The 24,158-nt window shown below is 36.3% G+C and overlaps 1 protein-coding gene across 1 annotated transcript in view; it reads right to left on the bottom strand.

The window, feature by feature from the left end:
- POLN (DNA polymerase nu) overlaps positions 1-24,158 on the bottom strand; it is an 88,624-nt gene that overhangs the window by 20,944 nt on the left and 43,522 nt on the right. Inside the window, exons 18-21 of the mRNA XM_041402970.1 lie at positions 12,439-12,521; positions 8,193-8,324; positions 5,110-5,220; positions 1,337-1,415 (exon numbers count right to left, since the gene is read on the bottom strand). Of these exons, the coding sequence (XP_041258904.1) occupies positions 1,337-1,415; positions 5,110-5,220; positions 8,193-8,324; positions 12,439-12,521 (405 nt within the window). The remainder of the gene's footprint in view (positions 1-1,336; positions 1,416-5,109; positions 5,221-8,192; positions 8,325-12,438; positions 12,522-24,158) is intronic.

Below are 24,158 nucleotides of genomic sequence, written 5' to 3'. Positions count from 1 at the left end.
CCACAGCTGACAGATTCTGGGCTCTTCATTCAACTCAGGTAGCAAAATGAATTATAATCAGTGCAGACAATCTGCCTGAAAGTGTACAATGCAGTATGTGATAGTGCATCATCCAACATTTAATACATAAATGTATCATTGTCTGAGCTCAGGCAGGATCTCCACCAAAGAACAATTTCCCTTTTCAGATTTGTACGAGTGGGTCACTTTATTTTTTTTTAAATAGTTCAATGGTATTTTGCTTAAAAAGTTGCAAGAGCATTTAAGAGCCGCTCAAAAGTTGTTTTATTTTTAGCATAGGAATGAGTCCAACTACTTTGAATTCAACAAATTGAACTTTTATTTGTAATTAGAAATTGTATTTTTAAACATTGATCAGATAAGACAACACTGCTGTGTGTAAATGATACACACATTAACACACACAGATTACTTGTAGGATTAGATAATAGCCATAATTGCCAAGTACATTCAGAAGGACAAACCCTATTTTTTTGTACTGAGCTATACACCCACACAAGTCCTCAATGCATGATTGCTACAGCTAAATTGTTATCATCCTTTCTAGATGACAACAGAAACATTGCCCTATTTGCACTACTCTGCTTTTGTCTGAACTTCTATCACACCAATTCATGCTCTACTGGATTGTTTGCTACACTATCTTTGCATTACCAAAGATGAGAAACCACTTATTTGGGGTTTTTTCTACATGTTTGACTTCAAAGCCTCTTTCTACTGCAGCAAATAATAATGTTCAGTGGCTGTCTGGACCAGCTTCTCCACAGGAAAAGTAGACTTCATTATTTCTGCTACTGGCATAAAATTCTTTGAGGACATTCTGTGATCTCCCACCCAACTCTGAGCAGTCACAACAGAAGAGAATCATGATGACCAAGCTTTTCTTTAAAGAAAAGCCATCTATACAAGAATGAAAAAAATGTTCATTTATTTTGCTTGAGCACTGGTTTCCTGATTCCTGTTTTTTTCTCCCAGCCCATTGAATGTTCAATTCCCACTGTACAATACACTCAAATACAGGAAGGATATGATCAGTGGGCTTGATTTCAAAGGTGCAGAACTACCACTGAATTAGATCTGACTGAGCTGAAATGACCCTGGGGCACTTCAGTGCCTTGGGATGCATTTACAGATCCAACCATTTAAGCACAAAGATATAACTTTAAGTGTATAAAACCATTCCACATGTCCTTGCTTGTTAAAAGACTCAGAGGTACACATGGTAGTTCTAGAGCTGCTTAAAATGACAGAAACACATTCATTTCAACTAATTTTGTTTTGAAACTAAGCAGTTTTGCAGTCATTCATTACTAACCTGGCTGTTAAAGTTGGAGAAACGACAACAGAGGCAAAAATCTTCACCATAGCCATTTTACAAAGATCAGCTGCAGAGCCTACGACAGAAAGTGATCTGTTTTTAATTTAAAGCAAAAAGAAAATGTTTTTCTTGGAACTATGGCATAGGAACAAAAAATATCAGAAGACTCTGAATTATAAGAATTTTTAAAACTAGCAGATCCAATAAATGTAACATGTGAAACATTATAAGATTAATAAACAACAGAGGAAGTAATTACATGTTAATTAAAACTAGAAAATAACAATGTGAAATCGTGTTAATTAAAGGTGAATTTGTCATTCACGATTGTCATTATACATTGAAAAGTTGCTTTCTATAAAAACGGTATGAAATTATCTATCTCTAAGCTTTAATTAAAATTTATTTATTAATCAATTAAAGTTTAATGTCACAAAAGGTCAGAACATTGTTTCAGTGCTGCATTTCAATTTGGAGCCTTAATTTTACACTTTTTCATATTTCCATGTATATGTAAAGCATATTCATTACATTACAGTGTTAAGAGCAGTGGTGCATAAAACAGTGTCATGGCACAGAATAAATGACACATTTCTGGTCATCAAGAGGCAGAATAATTCTCCAGGCCTGCAGTTTGGTGAAGGGCTTTGTTCTGATCCAAACATTTTACACAAAAGGTTTATCTGATAAAATAAACAATCCTTTGAGTAAAGAGTGGAAGCCATAATCCTTCTTGCCCCATTAAACATCCTAAATGTCCTAGATCATGATCATTTTTACAACCCTGTAACTCAATGAATTCTGAATTTTTTCTTCCACATGAATCAACTTTCAGAATAGGGGCAGAGAACATCCAGGTAGCCAAGTGACAAGGGTACTCTGCTGAGAGGTAATCAGAGAATCACAGAAATCTCCAATCTGAAGGGACCCAGAGAGATCATCAAGCCCAACTCCCTAACTCCCTGCTCCCTTCAGGACTCTAAATCTGAACCACACGACTGAGAGCATTGTCCAAACACTCCTTGAGCTCTGCCAGGCCTGAGGTTGTGACCACTGTCCTGGAGAGCCTGTTCCAGTGCCCAGCCACCCTCTGGATGAAGAGCCTTTTCCTGATATCCAACCTAAAACTCCCAGACACAGCTTCATGCCAGGTCCTACAGCTGTCACTGGAGAAAGGAGCTCATCACCTTCCCCTCCACTGCCTCCCTTGAGGAACCTGTAGACTGTGAAGAGGTCACCCCACAGCCTTCTCTTGTCCAGGCTGAACAACACAAGGGACCTCAGCTCCTCCTTGTCAGTCTTGTCCTCAACACCTTTCACTACCTTGGTGACTCTCCTCTGGACACACTCTGACAGTTTGATGTCCTTCTTCTCTGGAGCACCCCAAACTGTGCCCAGGATGTGAGGTGGAGCCACACCCGGGCAGAGCAGAGTGGGACAGTGACAGCCCAGTGAGGCCGTGCCTGATGTCCCCCAGGATACAGTGGGCCCTTTTGGCTAGGGAAGAATGTCTAAGAGAACAAGGACAAAGGCTTAACACCTCTTCTTTCTCCACAGTCACCTGTGACAAACTGCCTCCTCTGCATCCCACGCAGGGACCCTGCTTTGCTCGTTAACTGTACCCAGGGCAGACCCCCAGCTGATGATGGAGATGCCCATGTCTGACTGTGGCTTTAGCCTCTAAGACCTGTCTTGTTTCCCTCTTCAAATGACGTGGCAAATTACTCAACACATTACAAAAAGGGACAACTGATATAAAAAGTAAGAAAGGCTGTTGCAGCAAAGGTAAGGTAAATATCTTCTTAGTGCTTGTGAGAATAAAACTATACTGAGCATTTAGGCCACCACAAAAGATATGTTCTAGATACATTACTTATGAAACTGTAGAGTAATAAAATTTGAAAGGCTTCTCAAAATATTTTTATTGAAATATGGTTTTTAGAGGTATTCTGTTTTAAAAAGAAAATAATTTTCCTTTTAAAAAAGAAAATATAAATAAATAATTAAAGATAAAACAAACTGTTTGCTCTATGGGAATAGGTACAACTGAAAAATAACTGAAGAATAATATGCTGTACATTGGTGAAAACTACTGAACAGGGAAATATTCAAAAAAAGAAAAAACACTATGAAAGAAGTGTGAGAAACCCAATTGTAATAATTCAAAGCTGCAATTCTACATTCCTCTCAATATTGTCATGAAGTGTTCTGCTATCAGTTGCTGCTACCATAATCAAAATGTAAATTACTTCAATTAATTAGACTATTAGGTATAACTATAAAACACATATTAAATGCAGTTTGGTATCCTAAATGTGATAAAAAGTTTTATAATTTTGAAAGTTTTTATAGACTTCGAATATTATCTTATAACTGAAATCTTAAAATTAAACATTATGGTAGTCTAGAATTAATTTTTTTAAATAAAATTTGGGAATACTGAATACTCTAGAGTTTTTAATCCTTGTTTCACCACACCTTCTAATATTACATTCTGAGTAACAATTACATTATTTTCCATCAGATTTGTCCTCCAGTATCACTTGAACTGACAGTGCAATCTGACAATCTTATTGTAGGTACATAGAAGTGAGTGTTCCACAGACAGTCCTGTGACAGCCTTGCTCAGCTCTTGGGACAGATGGACACAGCAAATGCTGCTCACAGGGCTGTGTCTCTTTTCAGTGCTACACTGTGTGCTCTGCAGGACTCACAGAATGACAATAAGAATTAGAATTCTAGGTCTGTAGGTATCTTTGCAGAGACAGTACTTAAAGATTGTCATACATGACATAAAAACTTAAGTCATTTTAAAAATGAAGCATTAAAATGAAAAATATTTGGAGAGGAAAGTGATACTTTCAAAAGGAAAATTCAAATAACTTAAGAAGGAGCATGCTATCACCATGTCTAGAAAGCACTTTTTCCTTGCTTGTAATTTGTACACTTCCAGGGTAAATTAAAGAAAACTCTGTCAGCATCATCCAATTAAAAAAATAATTCTTCTAAGGCACATCAAGGTAGGAGGGATCTCAGTCTTGGGCTGACAGCTCAGGGTTTTTTTTTTCTTTGGGTGGCTAAATTTTGTATTTAAGTGATTTAAACGGAGTGTGTTATTCCATTAGGTTAACTAACACATGAGCACAGAAATGGTGACTTTTACATTTCAAATCTATATGTTAAATGTTTTTCTGTGGAAAAAAACACCTTTTTTCTTGCCCTCCACAGAATTAAGTTTGAAGTTTCCACAAAGAACGAGCTGGATTTCAAAACTAATAATAACAATGTGCAATTATTGTAATATTCTGTGTTTCTGAAACTAAAGCTATCTGGCAAAATAAAAGCTGGAATCTGTAAGAAATCAAAGAAAGAATCACAGAAACCCTTCTGGAGTAACAGATTATAAGAATCAGAAAGGAAAGTGTTTAAAACTTTAACAATGCATCTGAAGAAAAACATTCTAAATATTCTCTCTATACATAGTTTGCACCAATACCCACATTTAACTATCACAGAGCACTGTATGTATTAGAACATTTCTACTGTTGCTGTTATTAATATTACCATTATTATTATATTATTCTGTTTACTGGCAATTTCCAAGGTAGATGGAATATATAATTTTAACTTCTTTTTCATGGGAAAACTCACGCCTACTCCAGTAGACTACTGTAATATTCATTCTCTGAGATTATCAGTTGTTGCCCACTAAAGCCAAGCAGGGACAGAGACAGGTGGGTAGACAGGAAGGTAGGGAGGCAGATCTTTACCTTGAACAACAAAATTTACAGCCTGCCTCTCTGCTTGAGTGCGGAGCTTGTAATCCTGTGCGTTGATATTGGCCAGTGGCCTTTTGCGTCCCATTATGGAAACCACGTAACCTTGCAGGATTTAAACAAAAATTAATATTGTGTGATGCAGAATGATTAAAATTAAATTTCAAAAATCCTTTCTGAGGATAATACAGATATTTGTAATTATGTGCTGCTTAAGTCAATTTAATATTTTGTCCACTGAATATAGTCAGGGCTTATTTAAACCTTCAACACTTATTGTATTTTTGGTTTAAGTATTATTTAATTCAGAGAATTGGTACATGTTATACAAGAAAACCTTTAGTTCTTTAAGGCTGTTAAATTTTTGTTAGGAACGTCTACTGATAAACCTGGCAAACTCTCTCTGTGGGAGATGAAACTATAAATACCTAGCAGAATTAGCTATCTATTAGCAGCCATAATTAGAGCTTTCCACACAATTAATAGTTTACTTGGGAATAGTAAAGAAAAATCAATTTGTAGAGTAATTAAATCAGTAATGAATATTTCTCAAAGATATAAAAGAGGGGTTTTTGGGCAAAAAAAAAGTTGGTTTTTTTTCATTTTCTTTATGTAGTATTTCTGTTCCTTTCACAGCCAAACTTCCTTAACTTTAGTGTGGTGGGAATTTTTAGTTTACAAGAAACATAAAAACACTGTTAAAACTTTATGTTAGGCCCAATGACGTATTTTCCTAAAAAAACCCTATTTGGAGGGCAAGTGAGAGGAGTTGAGATAGGAAAAGAAATGTGAGGTTCCTCTTGTCAAAATAACACACACAAAACTTAGCTTATCTTCAAAAATAAACTTCTATTCTTATTTTAAGAAAAATGAAAAATCATCCATGTTAAAAATACATCTTGAAAAAATTCTTCTTTATATTTCTGATCACCTTGACTACCCAGGAGTTGTCGTTAGATACCATGGAAATTCAGACTGACATAGTTTCATCTCCTCTGCTGTGCAAGCACAAGTGGAGAGGAGACCTCTTCAAACAAAAAGTCATCACCTTATTATGGACAACACATACCCAAGCTTGCATGCAAGGGATTAATTAATTCAGTTTTCTGTGAAGTAGTGCATTTCCAGGAGCACTGATACCAAAAGGACCCATTTTGAAACAAGAAACTGAACTATCTGGAAGTTAGGTTGTTCTCTGGTAAATCAATCTCCCCAATTTAACTAACATTTTCTATGATGAAGAGTATTTAAAGATGGAATTCTTGAAACATTGTATTCGTAGCTAAAATCAGATTTGCTGCAACATCCTGATTGCTGTGAGGTGTGACTCCTCATAACTGAGCAGCATTCCCAAAGAAACACCATCATTTGTGTGACCGCGGCAGAGAAGGTGCCTGGTGTCAATGATTAACCTGCAAATGCATGCCTGAATGAGGCCTTAATGTTGTCTTTTCAATATGTCAATAATTTCATAAAAACAACAGCAGTATAGTAATATATACACTAACAAATATCTTCCTCATAATAGAATTATTTATATGTTTTTCATGTCTACATGGAGTATCAGACATTCATAACACTTAAAAAATATTTGTCAGGGGGGTGCTGCTCACCTTTGAACTTCAGATAAGTTAAAAACAATTACCTTCTAATGAGCTCAATAGGTTGGAATGTTTTTGTTGAAAAGTTAGAATCCAAGGTGGATTAACAAGAAAAATATTAAATAATATTGATCTGCTGCAGATTCCTAAAGCTTGTACAACCTGATCCAATTGCTCTTGTACCACTAATGGTTAAAAATGGTTGATAGGCAGGAGTGTAAGAAGGAGTAAGAAGTAATTAGACAAGGGTGCTTTGATGACTTTAGAGCATTAGGCATGACATTCCTGTCTACTGAACCCATAAAGCAGATTCTCTTGCACAGAAGTCTGTCCATTGAAATTCATTCACTTTAAAGAAAAGAATGCTGAGTTATTTTAAATATATCATTAATATATAATAAATGTAAAATATTTTACTAGTTATGTTATGTTTGGCTTAATTTCAGCTAAAAATGGATGTTCAGTAACTTCAATTTTCTTGAGCAATATTAACAAACAAAGGAATGCAAATGTGTGACACAATGACAGCTCATACTTCCAGTAGATTTTGAGGGCCTACAAAGTACAAAAAATGAATACTACCAATTTTCATGACTAGAAGAAAATTATATGTTTCTGTCATGACACTCACCCATACAGTGATAGGTAATATTATATTGCAAATTTACTATTTATTTCTAAAAAAATGTCTTAGTACTGCATGCCCTATTAAGAAACAAAAGAACCCAATTTTGACAGTTCTGCTAATTAGCTTTTAAAAGACAATATTTCAAGCAGCTATGTTTTCTCTTCTCAAATTACTGCACTCCTAGGATTCACTAAATATAAATGAATATGTAGACTAAAAGCAAATTTGTCTGCTAATTAGCTTTTAAAAGACAATATTTCAAGCAGCTATGTTTTCTCTTCTCAAATTACTGCACTCTTAGGTTCACTAAATATAAATGAGTATGTAGACTAAAAACAAATTTGGTGCAAGAAGAGTTTGCAGCTGCTGGCTCCGGAAGCACTCTGCACACATCTGTCACTACAGCTACCACCTGAACTTCAAGAACATAAATTCTGATTGATGCAAAGAAAAAATAAGTTTAAAAAAAATTGGCTGTGTAAATTGACTGAACTTCCACGGTCCAGCAGCCATGTACCCAATTTATTAGGTAGAAAATTCCTTGGGCTGTTTTTCTGTTGGAGTACATTATATGTCAAAATGATGCAGTGTAACTTGACATTAAGTGGGGTTCATTCTGAGAACAGATGTCTTATTCTGTTAGCATCTTTCTGAGAAAAGGCAGACTTAACCAGCTCCTTTTAGGGCTAAAAAAGAAAGAAAAAACCCAAACTGATTCACCAAGAAAGGATATTTCTTTCTTTTTTTTGTTGTCCTGTAACTATCTGAATTTGGGTATCAAATCTTTGTCTTCACCACTGTCACACAGTGCAGATCAGTAAACAAAATCTGGTCACAGATTGGATTACCTTTATTCCGGCACTGCTCAATTGTTTTCTTTGTAAATTCATGTACTTTCTTGTATTTTTGCATAAAACTCTCTATAAATTGACTGGCTTGAACAGGAGTAATTCCCAAGCAGTCAGAGAGACGTTCTTTACCTGGTGGTACAGAAATGATCTCTATTATGCAATGAAGCAGAACAGAAAACCACTTCATACAATAGCACTGTTTTCATGCACAATTAGTGGAATTAGTTACTTTACTTACCTCTGTGAAAGAGGATGGATCTGATACACTACAATCATATTGCAACAAAATAAATGTTTAACCCTGAGCTTGAATGTTTTACTGAAGTTACTGAATTAAGTATATAATTAGTAAGAAGTATATAAGAAGTATGCAATTAAGAAATTCGTAGTTATAATTTATACCTATAATATGGTTGAAATCTCTTTTGTTCACAGAGCAATGCTGTTGCTTTAAGTATCATTTTACTAGCTCAATGTTGCAATCTCCAAACTTTGAAGAGCAGATAAAGATTTAAAATTAACTTTTAACAAACACAAATATAATGAAGATCTAAAAAGGGATGGAGGTTTGAGTTTAGCAAGAAGCTTTAGATTTCAGCCTGAATTTAGAAAGGATGTTTGAAGTATGGGTCTCACATATTTCGGATAGTCTTAGGCTCCTCAATGTCAGTAGAAATTGGAGTCCAAGTTTTGAGATAAAAAGGTTGGAAAAAGAAAAAAAAATGGAAAAAGAAAAACAGAAAAAGTCTTCCAATAGAGGGAAAAAGGAATAATAACTTTTGGACAGGATATAGGTGCACAATATCTGTTATGCTGGATCTAAGAGCCTTTATAAGAAAATGCGGAAAAAAACTTGAAGATATTCTAGAGTGTTAAAACATAAACTAAGAGCTACAGTTTAAACCCACTTATAAATCAAACAGTTCCAATAAAAATAAAACATACATCAACAGTAGTCATATGAAGTTTGAATGACAGATATATTTATGTCAGCTGCACAGCAACACAGAACCAGCACTGTCTGCAAAGAACATAAGCTGAGAGGAGACATCTCAAGGCACCAAAGGCACAGAATAGTCATTGTCACGGTAAGACTGTCAAGAAAAATTGTCTAGCACTTTTAAAAGAGAGAGGATTTCAGCCATCTAAATGCCATCACTGTCAGGCTGATGTGCATTTCAGAACAATTCTTGTAGCATTTTGTTCTCAGTCACGCCAGGATCTGCACTGAGCTGCAAGAATACCAGTCTGGCCAAGGTGCTAGGAAGAAATTCACACAGACATCCAGGATGACATTTGCTGAGCTATTATAGATCTGTACTCTTTTTTTTTTTTTGACATCTAATTAGTTTGGGTTTTCTTCCTGGGTCAGCAAATGACAAATCTATTTGATAAAGCACACATTGCTAACAGCTAGGAGACTACCGTAGCTTCCTTAGAGAACTGTAACATCTAAGTTTGTCCATGTTATCCATTTAAAGAGCTATTAATATACAGAACAATTGCATAAAATACTAGGAAAATTAAAACACAATATTAGCAAGGACGTCTGAAAGGTCCCAGGGAAATGCAGTTCCCTGGAAGCAAAAAGAGGGGAACGAACAGCCATGTAATTGTGTCAGATTATGCTCCACAATGCAGGAGCACAGGCCATGCAAGGCAAAGCCCAGGAGTGGACTAAACCTTCTCTGAGCACTCTTAAGTGATGTGTGCCAGGGTAATTATCAGAAGCAGCCTATGAGTTTCAGTCTTCTCCATTCTTCAGTATCATCTTTCAAAAATGAAAGTAACATTAACAAACACTGATAGCCCTCTGTGTCGGTCCAGGGCTTGAACATACTGCCATTGAATAGAAGCAATTCCTTATTTTACAGATGTTTAAGTTGCCTGTGTTTTAGATCTACAAGATTAGTAAGGGAGAAGCAGGTGATTTGAACTGTTCCAGATGACCAAAAATACTTATAGAATGCCCTGAGCTGGAAAGGACCCACAAGGATCAATTCCTGGCCCTGCACAGGACACCCCAAAAGTCACACCATGTGCCTGAGAGTGTTGTCCAAATGCTTCCTGAACTCTAGTCAGGCTTAGGGCTGTGACCACTGCCCTGGAGAGCCTGCTCCAGGGCCCAGCCACCTCTCTGGGTGAAAACTTTTTCCTAATAACCAATCTTCTTTTCCTTTATTATCCTTCAGAATTAAAGACCTTGAAAGCATGAACCAAGTGCAACCTAAGAAAACGGAACATAGAAACTACAAAAACTAAAAAGAAAATAAAAAGATTACTATTTACTACATGAAAGGTTTTTATTAGCTCCTGTAAGCATAATACAGGCAAGCTCCCCAGGGAGTGTTTTTGTAGTTTTCAATCCAAATCAATACTCTAAAAGAGGTATTATTCACACTCTTCAGTTGTATAAAAATGTCTAATTTATAAAAAGTGAACTGTCTTTTGAAGGAAGACAAACTGTGGGTGGAATTCAGTCCATCAATTTCAGGTATCTAACAATTACTTTTTGTCAACCCAGTTTCCATCTAAGTGGTTTAATGATATCATTTCACATATTAATTAGGATCTGATCACACTTCTAATGAACTGGAAACTTCTTATTATCTTTGAGGTGCTTCAACTGCCCTTGTTTGAGAGAGGGACACAAAGCAAACAAGTAAATGGAGACACTTAAAGCAAGCACTGCTGTACTGAAATCTTTAGTGCCTGGTTCAGAGCAAGTGAGGGAGTGCCAATACTGTGCTTAAATGCAAACATTAAAGCACTCTATAGATTTCAGACAGACACAGGCTCCACTGAGCCCCAGGAACTGAGGCATTTCTGACTATATACAGAACTACAGGGCTTTGAACCGGTGGTGATTCTTCTGATTACATCTGGTATCTGCCTGTTCCACCCACAGCAAAGGGAAGAGATAGGAAATGCATAGACCAAGGGGCATGGGCCATAATGCTGGCATTTTGTAAAATAACCCAGTGATGAAACCATTCAGGTGGGAAATGGAAGATTTGATTCCAGTCTCAGCACAGACAGGTCTAAATTTACAGTGTAGGGTACTAGTGCTGGGCTTTTTAATATAAATTTTAAACACAGAGGTTTCAAATGCAATACAGCTTAATGTAAAAATGCACGTGTGTATGCATATATACACACACACACACACCCCTAAACATAAAACAGATATTCAGGAGAACTGAATTTGATGCATTTCTTCCCAACTGAATACCATAAATGATAAATGGAATACCCTGGCTGATTCTGCCTTTGGTTCAAGGACTTAGTGCAAAAGATGACTTAGAAAGCATCCACAACCAGGAATGCAAGACGTAGCATTAAGTGTTTCCAAGTTACATAAAACTTGCAGCCCAGGGCTCTCATTTCCTAAGTGGCTTTTTCAAGAACTCATCCTCTGTAGAGAAAGTTAGTCAGCTGCTCACTGAAACCAATTCACAAGAGCTTCTAAGCTGATGATATACATGCATCTATCTCCCTAGAAAAGGAAACTCTAGGCATGTATGGAGCATAAGGAGTGTGGGGCATCATTTAGAAATAGCAGGCAGTTTTGGAAAGGGTGAGGAACATCTTGACTTATCAAGGACCTGGTCAGGACTTAGGCAGAATGGTAACAGTGGATTTTTGCAAGTTTTCTGCATTTGTGAAGAAATGGCAGCAAACATTAAGAATCAAAGAAAGGGAACACTTTTACACTGTGAGGGTGAGCGAGCCCTGATACAGGTTGCCCAGGGAGGCTGTGGAGCCTTGAAGAGCCCCTTCTTCAGCCCTGAAAACATTGAAAATCTGGACACAGTCCTGGGCAAACAGCCATGCTTGAACAGGGGGCTGGATCTGATGACCTCCAGAGGTCCCTTCCAATCTCTGCCATTCTCTGATTTTATAAATGTGATTTAAAACAATATTGGAGTTTTTAAAATTTCATTGCAGTTATTCTCATCTCTGTCTATATACTGAGAGAATACAAAGTCCACTCAAAATTAGATATATGGTTCAGTTATATCAGCAGTAAATAAATACAAAATCAGACAATATTTGTATACAGCAATGTAATTACATTAATTTCATAAGTTTTATACTGAGTAGATAATTTAATAATACTGGATAAAATATAAATGCAACACTCTGACAATCTTTTACTCACATTTAGAAATTCAGTCTACTTTTATAAATGATGAATAAAGTATAAATTTACAGTGGCTGGATTTTTTCTTAAAAGGCCTACCTGCTCCATAAACCACAGAGTAAACGATACGCTTTGCTTGTTCTCTATCAGCATGTTTCACTTGTTCAATTGGAATCCCTTTCCTAAACAAACAAACAAAAATCACACATTTTCAGTTAAACTAAGTTATTATCCCCACAGAAAACTTATTTAAAGTCAATAATAATTTAATAACTATAAAATTGTAAGATATGAATAGATGTACTTAAGGGCTTTTGTTGTCAGCCAGGAATGCACAATGTATTTACAAATTTTCATACTGATAGTCCATAGTAAATTAAATTATTTATTTTAATTTTAATCTTCCCCTTTCCTTTTCAATTAAATTTTTGGTTAGGAAAAATCCTACTACTATATCACTAGTTTTTCAGATTGAGGAGGATTTAATAGTGGCTCATGAGAAAAATAAATTATTTCCAGCAGCAGCATTTCTTCAAGATGTGAGGGTCTAGAGACTCAAAGCAGAAGTCTGACCTAAAGCTCGTTCAAATAAGACTATTATCAGGGCTTCACTAACAGAAATATCCAACCTTTTTTCAAGAAATGACTGATAGAAGCAGGCACTGCCTGCTCCATATGCCTTACAGAGCTCCACAATAGCAAAGCTCCATAGAACAGCAGCAGTGGCTGATTATGAACTCAAGAGTGCATCCAGATTATTCCCAGCCAAGTGTCCTCCTTCCCAGTTTCCATTCTCTCCCAGCTGACATAAAATAGTGCTACAAAATGCTAATGGATTTAGCAATGTGAAAAATGAAAAGCTATGACTCTGCAATCATCAAGTATGTGCCACCTATAGTTTTCCTTATCAAAATGCAGCTCCAGAAAGAATACTGAAATTATTAACAACTGAAAGCGCTGAAGAATATTGATCATTTGGTTAAAATGGAGGATGTTGGGGAAAATCATACACTCACTCCCTGAAAACAAATACCTACAAAAATTGTATTTGAAACACGGAGATTAATTGCTATCAGAGATACCTGATGATATCTGCATCTTTTGGGAAAAAGTCTCCCCATGAGACTGTCAAATTTTTTCATGAGTTTGGTTGCTTTTTTAAAACCAAAGTTTTCTATGGTTTGTTACAAAAGATTTTTTGTCATGAAAGATGCTTTGTTGTGAAAGTTTTAGCTGAGGAGCTTTGAGAAAATGGTGTATTTCTCTGAATCCTCTTCAAGGAAAGTCTTTCACCACTATTAAGATAGAAACTTCTAGAAAATCAGCAGAGCCACAGATTTTTGCTTGTACACCTCATACACCGATTTTAGCCAAGCCTATGCTCAGTGCTGGTACAACTTGGCATTCTGAATGACAAACAGGCACTGGATGAAATCAGATTTAAGCAAGTCTACAGCAGTGCAGACTTTTGAAGAGGAAAAATAAAGCTGAATATTATTTCCAGCCTTCACTGGACAAAAAGTCTTTGGTTTTGCAGAAGCTGGCATTGTTCCTTTGCATGCTACTAACTACTCAAAGATGAAACAAAATTTTTCACTGCTCAGTTTAGTTGAGAAACAAGAGTAATTTAATAATGTTTCCACCTGTAATGAAGACTGTTCCCACTTAATCATTCTGCTTGTTTGAGAATCTTACAATTTACTTTCTTAGCTGTGGCAGGTCAAAAGTTCATGAATCTTTTGAATACAATAGGTTGAGATTCCCAATTGTACCTGAATACAAGGACAAAGTGGCAATAGGAGCTAATAAGTGCAGAATTAGGAAACTAGACATCATTAAGGATTTCCTGAAACAATCTCCAGCAAAAAGACTGCAGGAATTTCCTGAAGAACCTGGCAGAGAACTACACAGACACTTGAGAAAGCGTAGATCCCAAGGGAAAATAGAATCTGGTAAGAGCAAATATCACCTGAGGACCTTCTGACACACAACACTAAGACTGGGGAATGCTGAAACTGGAGAAACCCTAGAAAATGTAATACTGCTTTCCTAATATTGCATAATTTGAACTAGAGGGTTGGACAAGGCAAGAAAAGGGAGAACAGCAGCAGAATTTACTTGCAGATTTACTGAAGGGAGAGACTAGAGACAACTGAGAGCAGTGGGTACATCAGCTGCTCACTTCACTGGAAAAGAAGGACTACAACAGAAAGGACACAGTGGGTAAGAATGATGGAGACCTGTAGGGGAACACAGATATTCATCAGACCATGGTACTGAGGGAGACACAAGATGAGACTTGCTGGGAGGGATTCGTGGTTCTAGAGAAGTTTTAGCAGTGAAAGAAGTCACCAGAACTGGATTGTGTGCACATTTAGAACAGCTTCTAGAACTTTGATTATGATTTTGCATTATTCAAGCTTCAGCTTGGAGGGCTGACTGGAAAAAACAGAAATAGTCTCATTGCTGTAATGATGACTGCCAGTGTCAGCATTCACAATAAAACCTTGCCTATTACAGTTATTGGTGCAGATGTACATGCATCACATAATCATGGCAATCCAACAGTCACTTAGCATTTCCTGATCTGGTTAGTCATGAAACACGTGGAAAAAATTAAAAATTCAGGGCTTAATCCCTGAATTTTTCCTTCAATATAATGTTACAATCAAATAAAATATTGAAGGAAATCAAATATTTCCTTCAATATAATGTTACAACCAAAATGGTCACTCAAGACCTCCAAGCATGTCAGTGAGAAATGTGAGCACTGGAGAGAGAGGCATTACATCTACCACTCTGAGTATTTGCAAATTTATGTACCACATAAAAGAATACATAATTATAAGGTATGAAATTGCCATATAAATCAAAACTGCTTGAGCAAACAGAAGTCATTAATCATAACAATTCTTTTTTTTTTCTAATAAATGCTTTTGTTCTGTTTGTATTGACAATTATTGGCTTCTACTAGAGTGTTTGATTCCTTCTGTAATTCAGAGAGGCATTCCTGCAGTTTGAGGCGAAGGCTGTTTATTCCTTTGAACAATAAAATTAAAGGGGAGGTGTGCAGTTTCTCAGAACTCCAGCAGCCATGTGAGAAATCCCCAGTGGGCTTTCTGCTTTATCCTGTTTCCTTTACAAACTAATTTAGGTTTGTGATAATTTATTTGTTTTAATGGGTACTGTGAGAACCTATTTCATAATAAAACCTTTATTTTGCTTTTGGACTCATCATGGAACACCCATGATATTGATAAAAAGACATTGTGATCTGCATGCTTGCATAAGAAGTTTTTAGCAAGCCGTCCAGGGCATGAAAATACTCAGTGCTGAAGCGTGGTATATGTGACACAGATCTTTAGTGGAAATGCATTTTTTTAAAAATAGATTTGAATCTGAAAAAGGAAGGTGAATGGGCATAAGATAGTCTTAGCTGCTGGGCAGTGATACTGAGGCTGTGACTCCAGCTCACCCAGCACTCTCTGTACAGCTGGACTAAGAAGAATGTTAATGCAATGCTATAGAAATTGATACAGAAAAAAGCTTAGGAGGTGTTGTGGATTGTGCTGTGGATTTTGTTGTGGAAACAGCAAAATTCCTGAAGGCCTGCAGGAAATTAATATGCAGTTACTAGTTCTAGCATGAAACATATATTTTCCATTTTATTACATCCTTCTCATTACTCTCTCACAAATATCCTGGGAAAAGTTCAAGTTCATAATCAGTATTTTCACCATCTTCAAATCTCCACATGTGCAGTATTTCATCTTCTATATTCCTGTCCTTGCCTGCATACTTGTCTCAGATTATTTCCACATCTCTGATTTGTTTGTCCTTTACTTTGTCTAGCACTGATTTGCAAGTACTTTGCCTTATAGTGCTTTATTTGTTAGACATCTCTTAGGCAGAATCAAGAACAGCCCTCAGTGCTGGAAGACATGTTCAGGTTGGCAAATCTCAGTATCCTGGGAAGGAGTTAGCAGAAATAAATAATCTGGGAAGGTCTTGAGGGCAGCAAACAACTTGCAGCCAAAAATTGCAGAATATCTAACAAACACAGTGAGAGTAGAGATACACAAAGTCTTTAAAAAGGTGGCTCTGTGGCTGTGTGTCTAAAAGGGAATGGCTGCCTAATTCTGAGAGTAAAAAACATGGAGAAAAAATTTTCTAACAAACAGTGAAGAAGGTTAACATGAAATTATGATTACGAAACAAAGTGAAGATATGAAACAAAAGGAGGAATATATAATTTATTAATTTTTCTAAGAAAATACTTTGACTATTATTGTAATTTCTCCAAAATTCACTATACATTTTCATTTATTAATGGGATTTAATGGACTTCTCAAAGACTTTGTACTGAATTAAGTCTTAAGTCTTTAATACATATGAACACCACTTTTCTTTATAGCCAAAAAAAAAAATACAGCAATCATTTCTGTAATTTTAACAAAGTTTAACTGTAAACTGGAATAATACATTTAATACAGAGTAGACATCTCAATAGATTTTTACCTGTAGAGAATACTAAAAAATAATTACATGAATTTTAGTATACAGAAATGAGCTCACACAACATAAACACATAAAAAACCCATTAAGATTAAAGAGGCCACAGGGTATAATGTATGAGCAATGGCAAAATAAAACCTTGAGAACAGGTAGAAATGGGAGGAAATCAGTCTTAAAAGAATGCGATAAGACAATCCAGAATTTCTGGGAAAGGTTGTGTGGCGACGGAAGCCAACTGTTTATGCACAGGAAAAGGCAGAACAAACTCCTCAAACACAATATCTGGCAGGCATGTGTTGCCTTGATCTGCATTACACTCCAGCCAAGCTATGCTCACTCATAATAGCCACAAACCCTTGGCTGCTCTCTTGCATCTGCCAATTAATCCAAGTCCATGCTGTGAATTGTGGACGTGGGAAATGAGATGGAGTGGCATTAAATTCATTTTATATGAGGTCATTAATGTCCAATAAATGAGTCAATGTATGAGTGAGTACACATTTGTTCATCTGATGGCTCTTACAGCTTTTTATATTTTCATCAGTGAACTACAGAAATCTCATTTTCCATCACCTGTTGCTGTTTAATAGCAGATGAGAGTTTTATGTTCTCTAAGTTTGTTCCTGGAACTTTGTGTTGGGATATGAAACAGGTACAGACAATTTATGTAATCGGTAAAATTAGAAAAGCCCAGTTTTACAGCAGCATCATCATTGGGTAGATCATGTAAATTCTGAAAGTTCATTTTTTCAGTTTAGCAGAGCTTATATCTGAGCCAATCAGAATATATATAACAATGTATGTGAGTATTGAAGACATACGGAAAAAAATTGGCTACCTGTAACCCAGTTCAGCCACCACTAATGCAATGAGCAAGAATAAACAATTTTTTTGAAAGCTGCTATTCCATGACTCATGGAAAATGCTGACAAGGCTCAGGCATACTTTGTCTCAGACATTTGTAAGGTAATATGCAGAAGCAAACTTGGAATTACTTTTGCCTGGCTAATCTCTGCTACAAAATACAGAAAAGAAAGAGGTTGGGAAACAGTTTCCCTGAAGACATTGTCATATCAAAATATATCACTACTTTTGTGTTGTATCAATCAAGAGCTAGACATAAGATATGTAAAATTAGCCCATCTTTTTTCATACAGAAATGTAAAATGTATTGTTTCTATGCTTTCTATAACTACGAGGCATTTACACAACTATGTTCAAAACAAAAAGTAATGAGATTATCTTTCACATAAGAGCATGGAGACAGCAGGATGAAAAATGAAATTTTTCTAGACTGCCCAGAAGAGTGGAAATACAGTTGAAATACTTTTCTAAAAATAGGAAAGAAACCTCTCCACAGAGAAGCTGTGGACTCCCTATTTCTGCAGGTGTTCACAGCCAGGCTCATGGGCTCTGAGTATCCTGGCCTAGTGAAGGTGTCCCCTGTCCATGGTAGGGGGCTGGAACTATATAGTCTTCAAGGTCCCTCCCAAAACAGACCACTGTAGGATTCTAGGATTCTATGAAAAAAAAGCATCTACAAGAACGAAAATGCAGACTAACATCTCGCCAGAAGGGAAACAGCAGGCCAAGAGTTACAGAAAGACAAACATTTCTGATGTAACCTAAGTATGTATTAGTTTTTTGTTGTATTTTTTTATCTATGTCACTTCTAAACACTTCTCATGTCTGATTCAAAGGTTATGTCAAATGCCTATATTTGCAATTTTATCATTATCTGGTTTGCATAAGTAAGATAAAAGCTTACAGAATAACACCAAGAAACTCCTCACAGCACAGGACACCAGGTCCCTCACTTCTCTTCCTCCTTACATGAAGGGCAATATATAGTATTATATTTATATACATGTATATTTAACCCCACCCTGGCATCAGGAGAGGCAGAGGTGTCTTCCAGCAGCCACTGCACATGTTGGAGGACCTCTGGCATGGATGTTCCACATAAATATAGGGGTCATGTAGTCATGGGTCAGAGGGGAGAGAGTCACAACACACATTTTGAGAGTTTAACATTGTGTTTTATTTAGTTAAGAAGTTTTTTAAAAGTTTTTGTGTTCAGGTTCTTTGAATTAAAGACTACAGCTGTCGGCTTGATGTCATCCAACTCTAAAACATTTTTGTCATTTTGTCTCTTTTCCCTTTGGGTATGCCACCCTGCCAAATCATGGTTTAATTTATTTTTTATGTATTTAGCACAAGGAAATCTTTATAACCCCTATAAAACACTTCTGTAAAAATCCAGAAGCACTTTCATGTTTTAAAACTTCTTCCAATAACTAATCATAAAGTAATTTATTTTGTCTGAGCAGCCTCTGTAATCCACTGCATGAAGATTTATCTCATTAGTCCTCAACCTCCTTTTAAAGAGCACCATATTTAACTTTCATGTATTTTAAAGAAGATAAAGACATGACTTTGCAGTTTGCTATGAGGGTCAGAAGTCTTCTGTTGTTACATTTTAGAGTAGCAGGGAACCAGATAAAGCAATTGCAACAAGGTTATGTCATAAATTATAGCTATCATCAGTAACAACTTGCTGAAAGATTAATTTGGGACTGAAGTGATCCATTATCTTTATTAAGATATTTACTGCCATGTTGCTGTTTCAGGTATCAGATACTGAAGAGATAAATTAGATAGCACTTATTTTCAGTGCTCTTCATTAGAAAAAGGCCACTTAGACAATTTTTCTGTAAAAATGCACAGTTCTGGTCATATGTCAACTGGAACAGAATGTCCCTGACACTGACATAGGTACATGAAAGAGCACACCTTACCCTGCAACCTTCACCTTTCCTCTCCGTCACCCTTATAGGAAAAAAAGAAAAAGGGCTTTCACCTCACATATCCATAGTATTTTTTTTTTATTTCTGAGCACGAGGGCAGTCTTATTTTAGGGTGTTTAGGTCTCTTAGTACAGGAGAGAAGGATGTCAGGGTAACTAACTCTTTAGGTGCTGGTGTGAGCATCGACAGTGATGGGCACCATCACTGAAAGAACAAATAAATGTTAATAGGTTAAGAGGTCTATGCAAACTGGGATGGCATAAAATTTCTCAGAGGCTATTTGTACAAAACAACAGGGATCAAATGCACATTCATGCCCTTGGAGTTCGTTATTTATCACAAATCACTTTTCAAACTTTTCTTCAAGCAGCTTCAAATAGCTAACACAGAACAGCACCATTTTGGGAGATGACACAGGCAGCTGCAGCAGAGCATCAAATAATTACAGATCTTGGACATGTCAAAAGTCCCATAAAGAAAGAGAGGGACCTTCAGAGCAGCCTTTAGATAAATACCAGCAAAGTGAAATAGAAAGAACAGAGTTCTTAACATATAATCAAAAGATGATAAAATGCCATCTCAGATATTACACGGAACAAAACATAGAGCTATCATATTGTTCCAACAATGTATAATTTGCTCAGGAAAAATAGGCAGGGGAAGAAAGGAGATGTCACATTACATCAAATTGCGTCCACACAATACAGAAAAAAATAAGAGACAGACTTTGGAATATCTGGGCCAGGCAATCAAAATAGGAAGAAATCAGTCATGCTATATATAAGTGTCTTGAACAAATTCTGCAGAGAGGGATAAGAAACTTCCTATCCCATCTTTTTCAATCTTTTCTATAAACACCTCTTTCAGCTTAAATTTCTACTATGCCTTGGGTCAACACTGAGCTAAAGGCAAAACTAAAAGTGAAGAATGAATTGCCGTGACATTCCTGATTTCATCAAAATTTAGCTTGACGCTAGAGTTGAAGTTGAGTTAAATGAAATAAATGGAAATATTTTACTGAGCTCTGGAGTGTGCTCATAAAACAGAGCATTTTATCAAAGTCAGTCTAGAAGGACATGACTGTTTGGAGATAAGAGTTTCATACACAACAAAACCTTCCTATGAAATTAGCAAAGCCAAAAGTTATCAGACACCACAAAACAACTGAGGACTATCCAGCCTCCTCAGAGCTTGCTTTCTCTCTACTTTCCGTGTTATTTGTGGTGGTGGCAATTGTAAAAGTTTATTTTTCATTTACTCTAGAAGGCTAAGAAAGCATTTAATATGCAATAATAAAATCCCAATGTGACCTAAAATTAAGCTGTCTGCTTAAACTTCTAGTTAGCTGCCTGATCTATTTAAAGCTTCTAAAAACAAAAGCCATTATTCTTCCTGAAGACTTTATTCCTTCTGCTTTATCTGCCAGTCTAAACTAAAGCCACAGCTGCACTTCTACAAGGCAGTGTAAAGCACAAGGTGAAATTTCCACAGGTTGTCATATAGACTGTCAGAGTGCAAACCAAGACAAGTGTTAAATTTCATTAATATCAACTATTGCAAATGAGCTTTCAAAACACATAGAAAACTGTTTGCTGCAAAAGCAACACTGTTAAAATATTCCACACCAACACCCATGAGGTGTTGAACTTGGAGCTTAAAACATTTTAAAACTCTGATACTGAGAAGGCAATCTGAACATCTTCCCCTTTTACCACATACAGCAGCTGCAGGAGCTGCAAGTGGTACAGCCTCACTCACAACTTTTTTACCAACAAGTTATTAAATACCAGATTCATAATGAGAAATACCTGTACATAGAACCTGTCCCTGAATATGTGACTTGATTTTCAAACTGAAATTGTGCTTCTCTTAAAAGCATATAAGAAACAAATTACTGATTCCACATTTTTTGTCAGTATCACTCTAAATAAAGGCACAAGATGAGAGATATTTTAGCTATTGATCAGAATAGAAATTATATATATACTGCAAAAAATGCTTCTTCAGAATCTGTTTCACCAAAGGAAAATAAGTAGAAGCCTTGAAACTAACTAAAAATTGTAACAGGATTATAAAACCAGTAAATGATAATGAAAGAAATGTTATATTAAACCTTGGTGAGTGTCCTAGCAGGCAGCATTGAGCTTAGAACCTCCTGATTTACATTGGATCAATACAGGCTGAGTTACAGAAGCAAACTTCAGAGCAGAAGGATCACAACAGTCACACACTTCTAAGGAGAGACTTCAGCAGAGATGCTCAGTTACACTTATTTAAGGGGGCTGCCATGCAACACACAGGAAAACTTTTCTCCACTCTCTTCCAAGGATTCTAGAAGTAACCCTAAATACTTCCCAGTAAAGAGTAGATATGACTGTAACTTGTCTTAATACTGCAAAATTTTATATGTGCTCTGTGGCATGGAATGTCTCTTTATTTTAGCTCCAAAAACAAAGATTTTGCCATTTTGCAATGGATGATGTGAAATGAATTAAAGCAAATTAATTTCAGACTTGACATTAAGTTCATAAAAAGGGGAGAAATGAATGAACCCAAGAGACCCCATGTCCTAGAAGTTTAGAAGTGTCTGAAATAGCCTGGATTATCTAAAAAATCTTGAGACAAATATGAGGCTCTAAGAACCTTAAACTGCTACAGCTCATTATTTAGACAAAGAAAAAAACTAAAAGAGCTCTGCTTGGGGCAAAGGGAGCTGTGTAACCCTGTGGCTGCATCTTGTAACTCTATGTCTGCTAATGGGGACAGGAGAGCTAAAGCTCTTCCTGTTTCCTTAGTAAAAATCCACCTGGATAAGCATGATTATTTAATTATTCCTTAATCACCTAACAAACACACAGGTGACATCTCTTGATTAATAATGACTCTGTTCAAGCTTGTTGATAATATTTTCATAAAATTAATATAGAAGGACAAATATTCATATCTGTTTAAAAACCATTCAGCTGCAGATGTGGTGCTCACTTCCCAGAAATCTATTTAACTTATCCCTGATTAACTGGCCTTTCCTCTTGCTATTTGAGTAGGCAGCCTAACTGAATTCCATATCTGCTATACCATACAGTTATATGAAATAACCTGAAAAAATACTATTTTGTAGAGGATTAATCTTTAATCTATTTAACACAAAGAATGTATTTGAAACAAAGTCGTATGAAATGGATATGGGCAGGTGTATATATATTTAGTCAGCCTACCACCAAGCATTTGTGCATACTTGACCTTATCTTTTTCAAACAGACCCAGTTATCTTATTGTATGATTCAGCCCATGAGGACTTATTTTGATTAATTTCAGGAATATCCAAAATACCTCTGCTTATTTCCTGTGTTCTTCAGAACTCAGCTGGGCATCAGAAGATAGAGCTATTGTCAGGAAGTATCCTGAATTGCCAAGAGGCTGGAAAAACAAGAGTCCCTGTTTTGTCACAGTTCCTACCAGACCAACTGCCAGTATGCAACAGTTTGGCTCACCTGGCCATCACTGGATATAATCAGCTCTGTGAGCACCCTGCTTTGCAGGTGGTAAAGAAATAAAATTCCACACTTCCTGCAGGAAGACATTCTGCAAAGAACAAACCAAACCCTCCTTCACTGTCATCTTTTTATTCAAGGATGGCTGAACTTATTAAAAAAAAAAAAAAAGACAACCCAAAAACATAACAAAAAGCCTTTTCTCCTTTCAACATGCTAATTTCAAGCAATTCTGTGCTTTGCTTCTCTCTAGGCTTTTTCTTCAATAATTTCCAAAGCCAGCATGTCAGTCTCTAACAAAACAGTTCAGAACAGATATCATCACCATGATAACACAGATATATCAGCTGAGGAGAGATGGACTTTCATGTTCAGAACATTTTATAAACAGTCTACAGTTCCCAAGGTTATTTGACATGAAGTGTTCTGGTTCCTCTGACTGTGGCATGGATAGTATAAGCTTCCATGGATAGCATCCTTCCATGTCTTAAAAGCATCAGCCAACCAAGCCTGCACTATAAAAATGGAAAGAAATGTTTTTCAAAATGATTGGTGGTAAAGAACTTATAAATCCCTTCGAATTCCTGGATAATTACACACTTCTTTATTTTAGATATAAACTGCCATGACTACAAAGACATAATGAGATACGTCCTCTTTTCTGGAGCCATTTTTTAAAACTCTCTGAAAGCTACACAGACTCAGGTGAACAATTATTATGTCTGCTTACTAGAAGGTAAATTCAATACCTGGAAGGAGCACAGGTATTCATGCTGCTCTCCATCACCACACAAAAGAAAGCACTAATAGCATTAATATGAGGGAACAGATGACAGATGAGAGAGAAGGGAGTATTTTGTGGTTTGGATCTTACAAAACTCAGATCTCAATGTGAAACAGGAGCAACTAGGCCAATATCAAATTCTCCAGCCTTCTTTCAAACACTGCCATGAGTGTAAGCATTGCACACAACTGCCACAACCTTTCATTGGTATAATCAGAGCAA

Source organism: Onychostruthus taczanowskii, unplaced genomic scaffold, assembly GCF_017590055.1.
Source record: "Onychostruthus taczanowskii isolate IOZ18803 unplaced genomic scaffold, ASM1759005v1 scaffold2, whole genome shotgun sequence".
NCBI classification, from domain to species: Eukaryota; Metazoa; Chordata; class Aves; order Passeriformes; family Passeridae; genus Onychostruthus; species Onychostruthus taczanowskii.
Note: the sequence above shows the minus strand (reverse complement) of the source record. Positions and strands in the feature narration are given on the sequence as shown.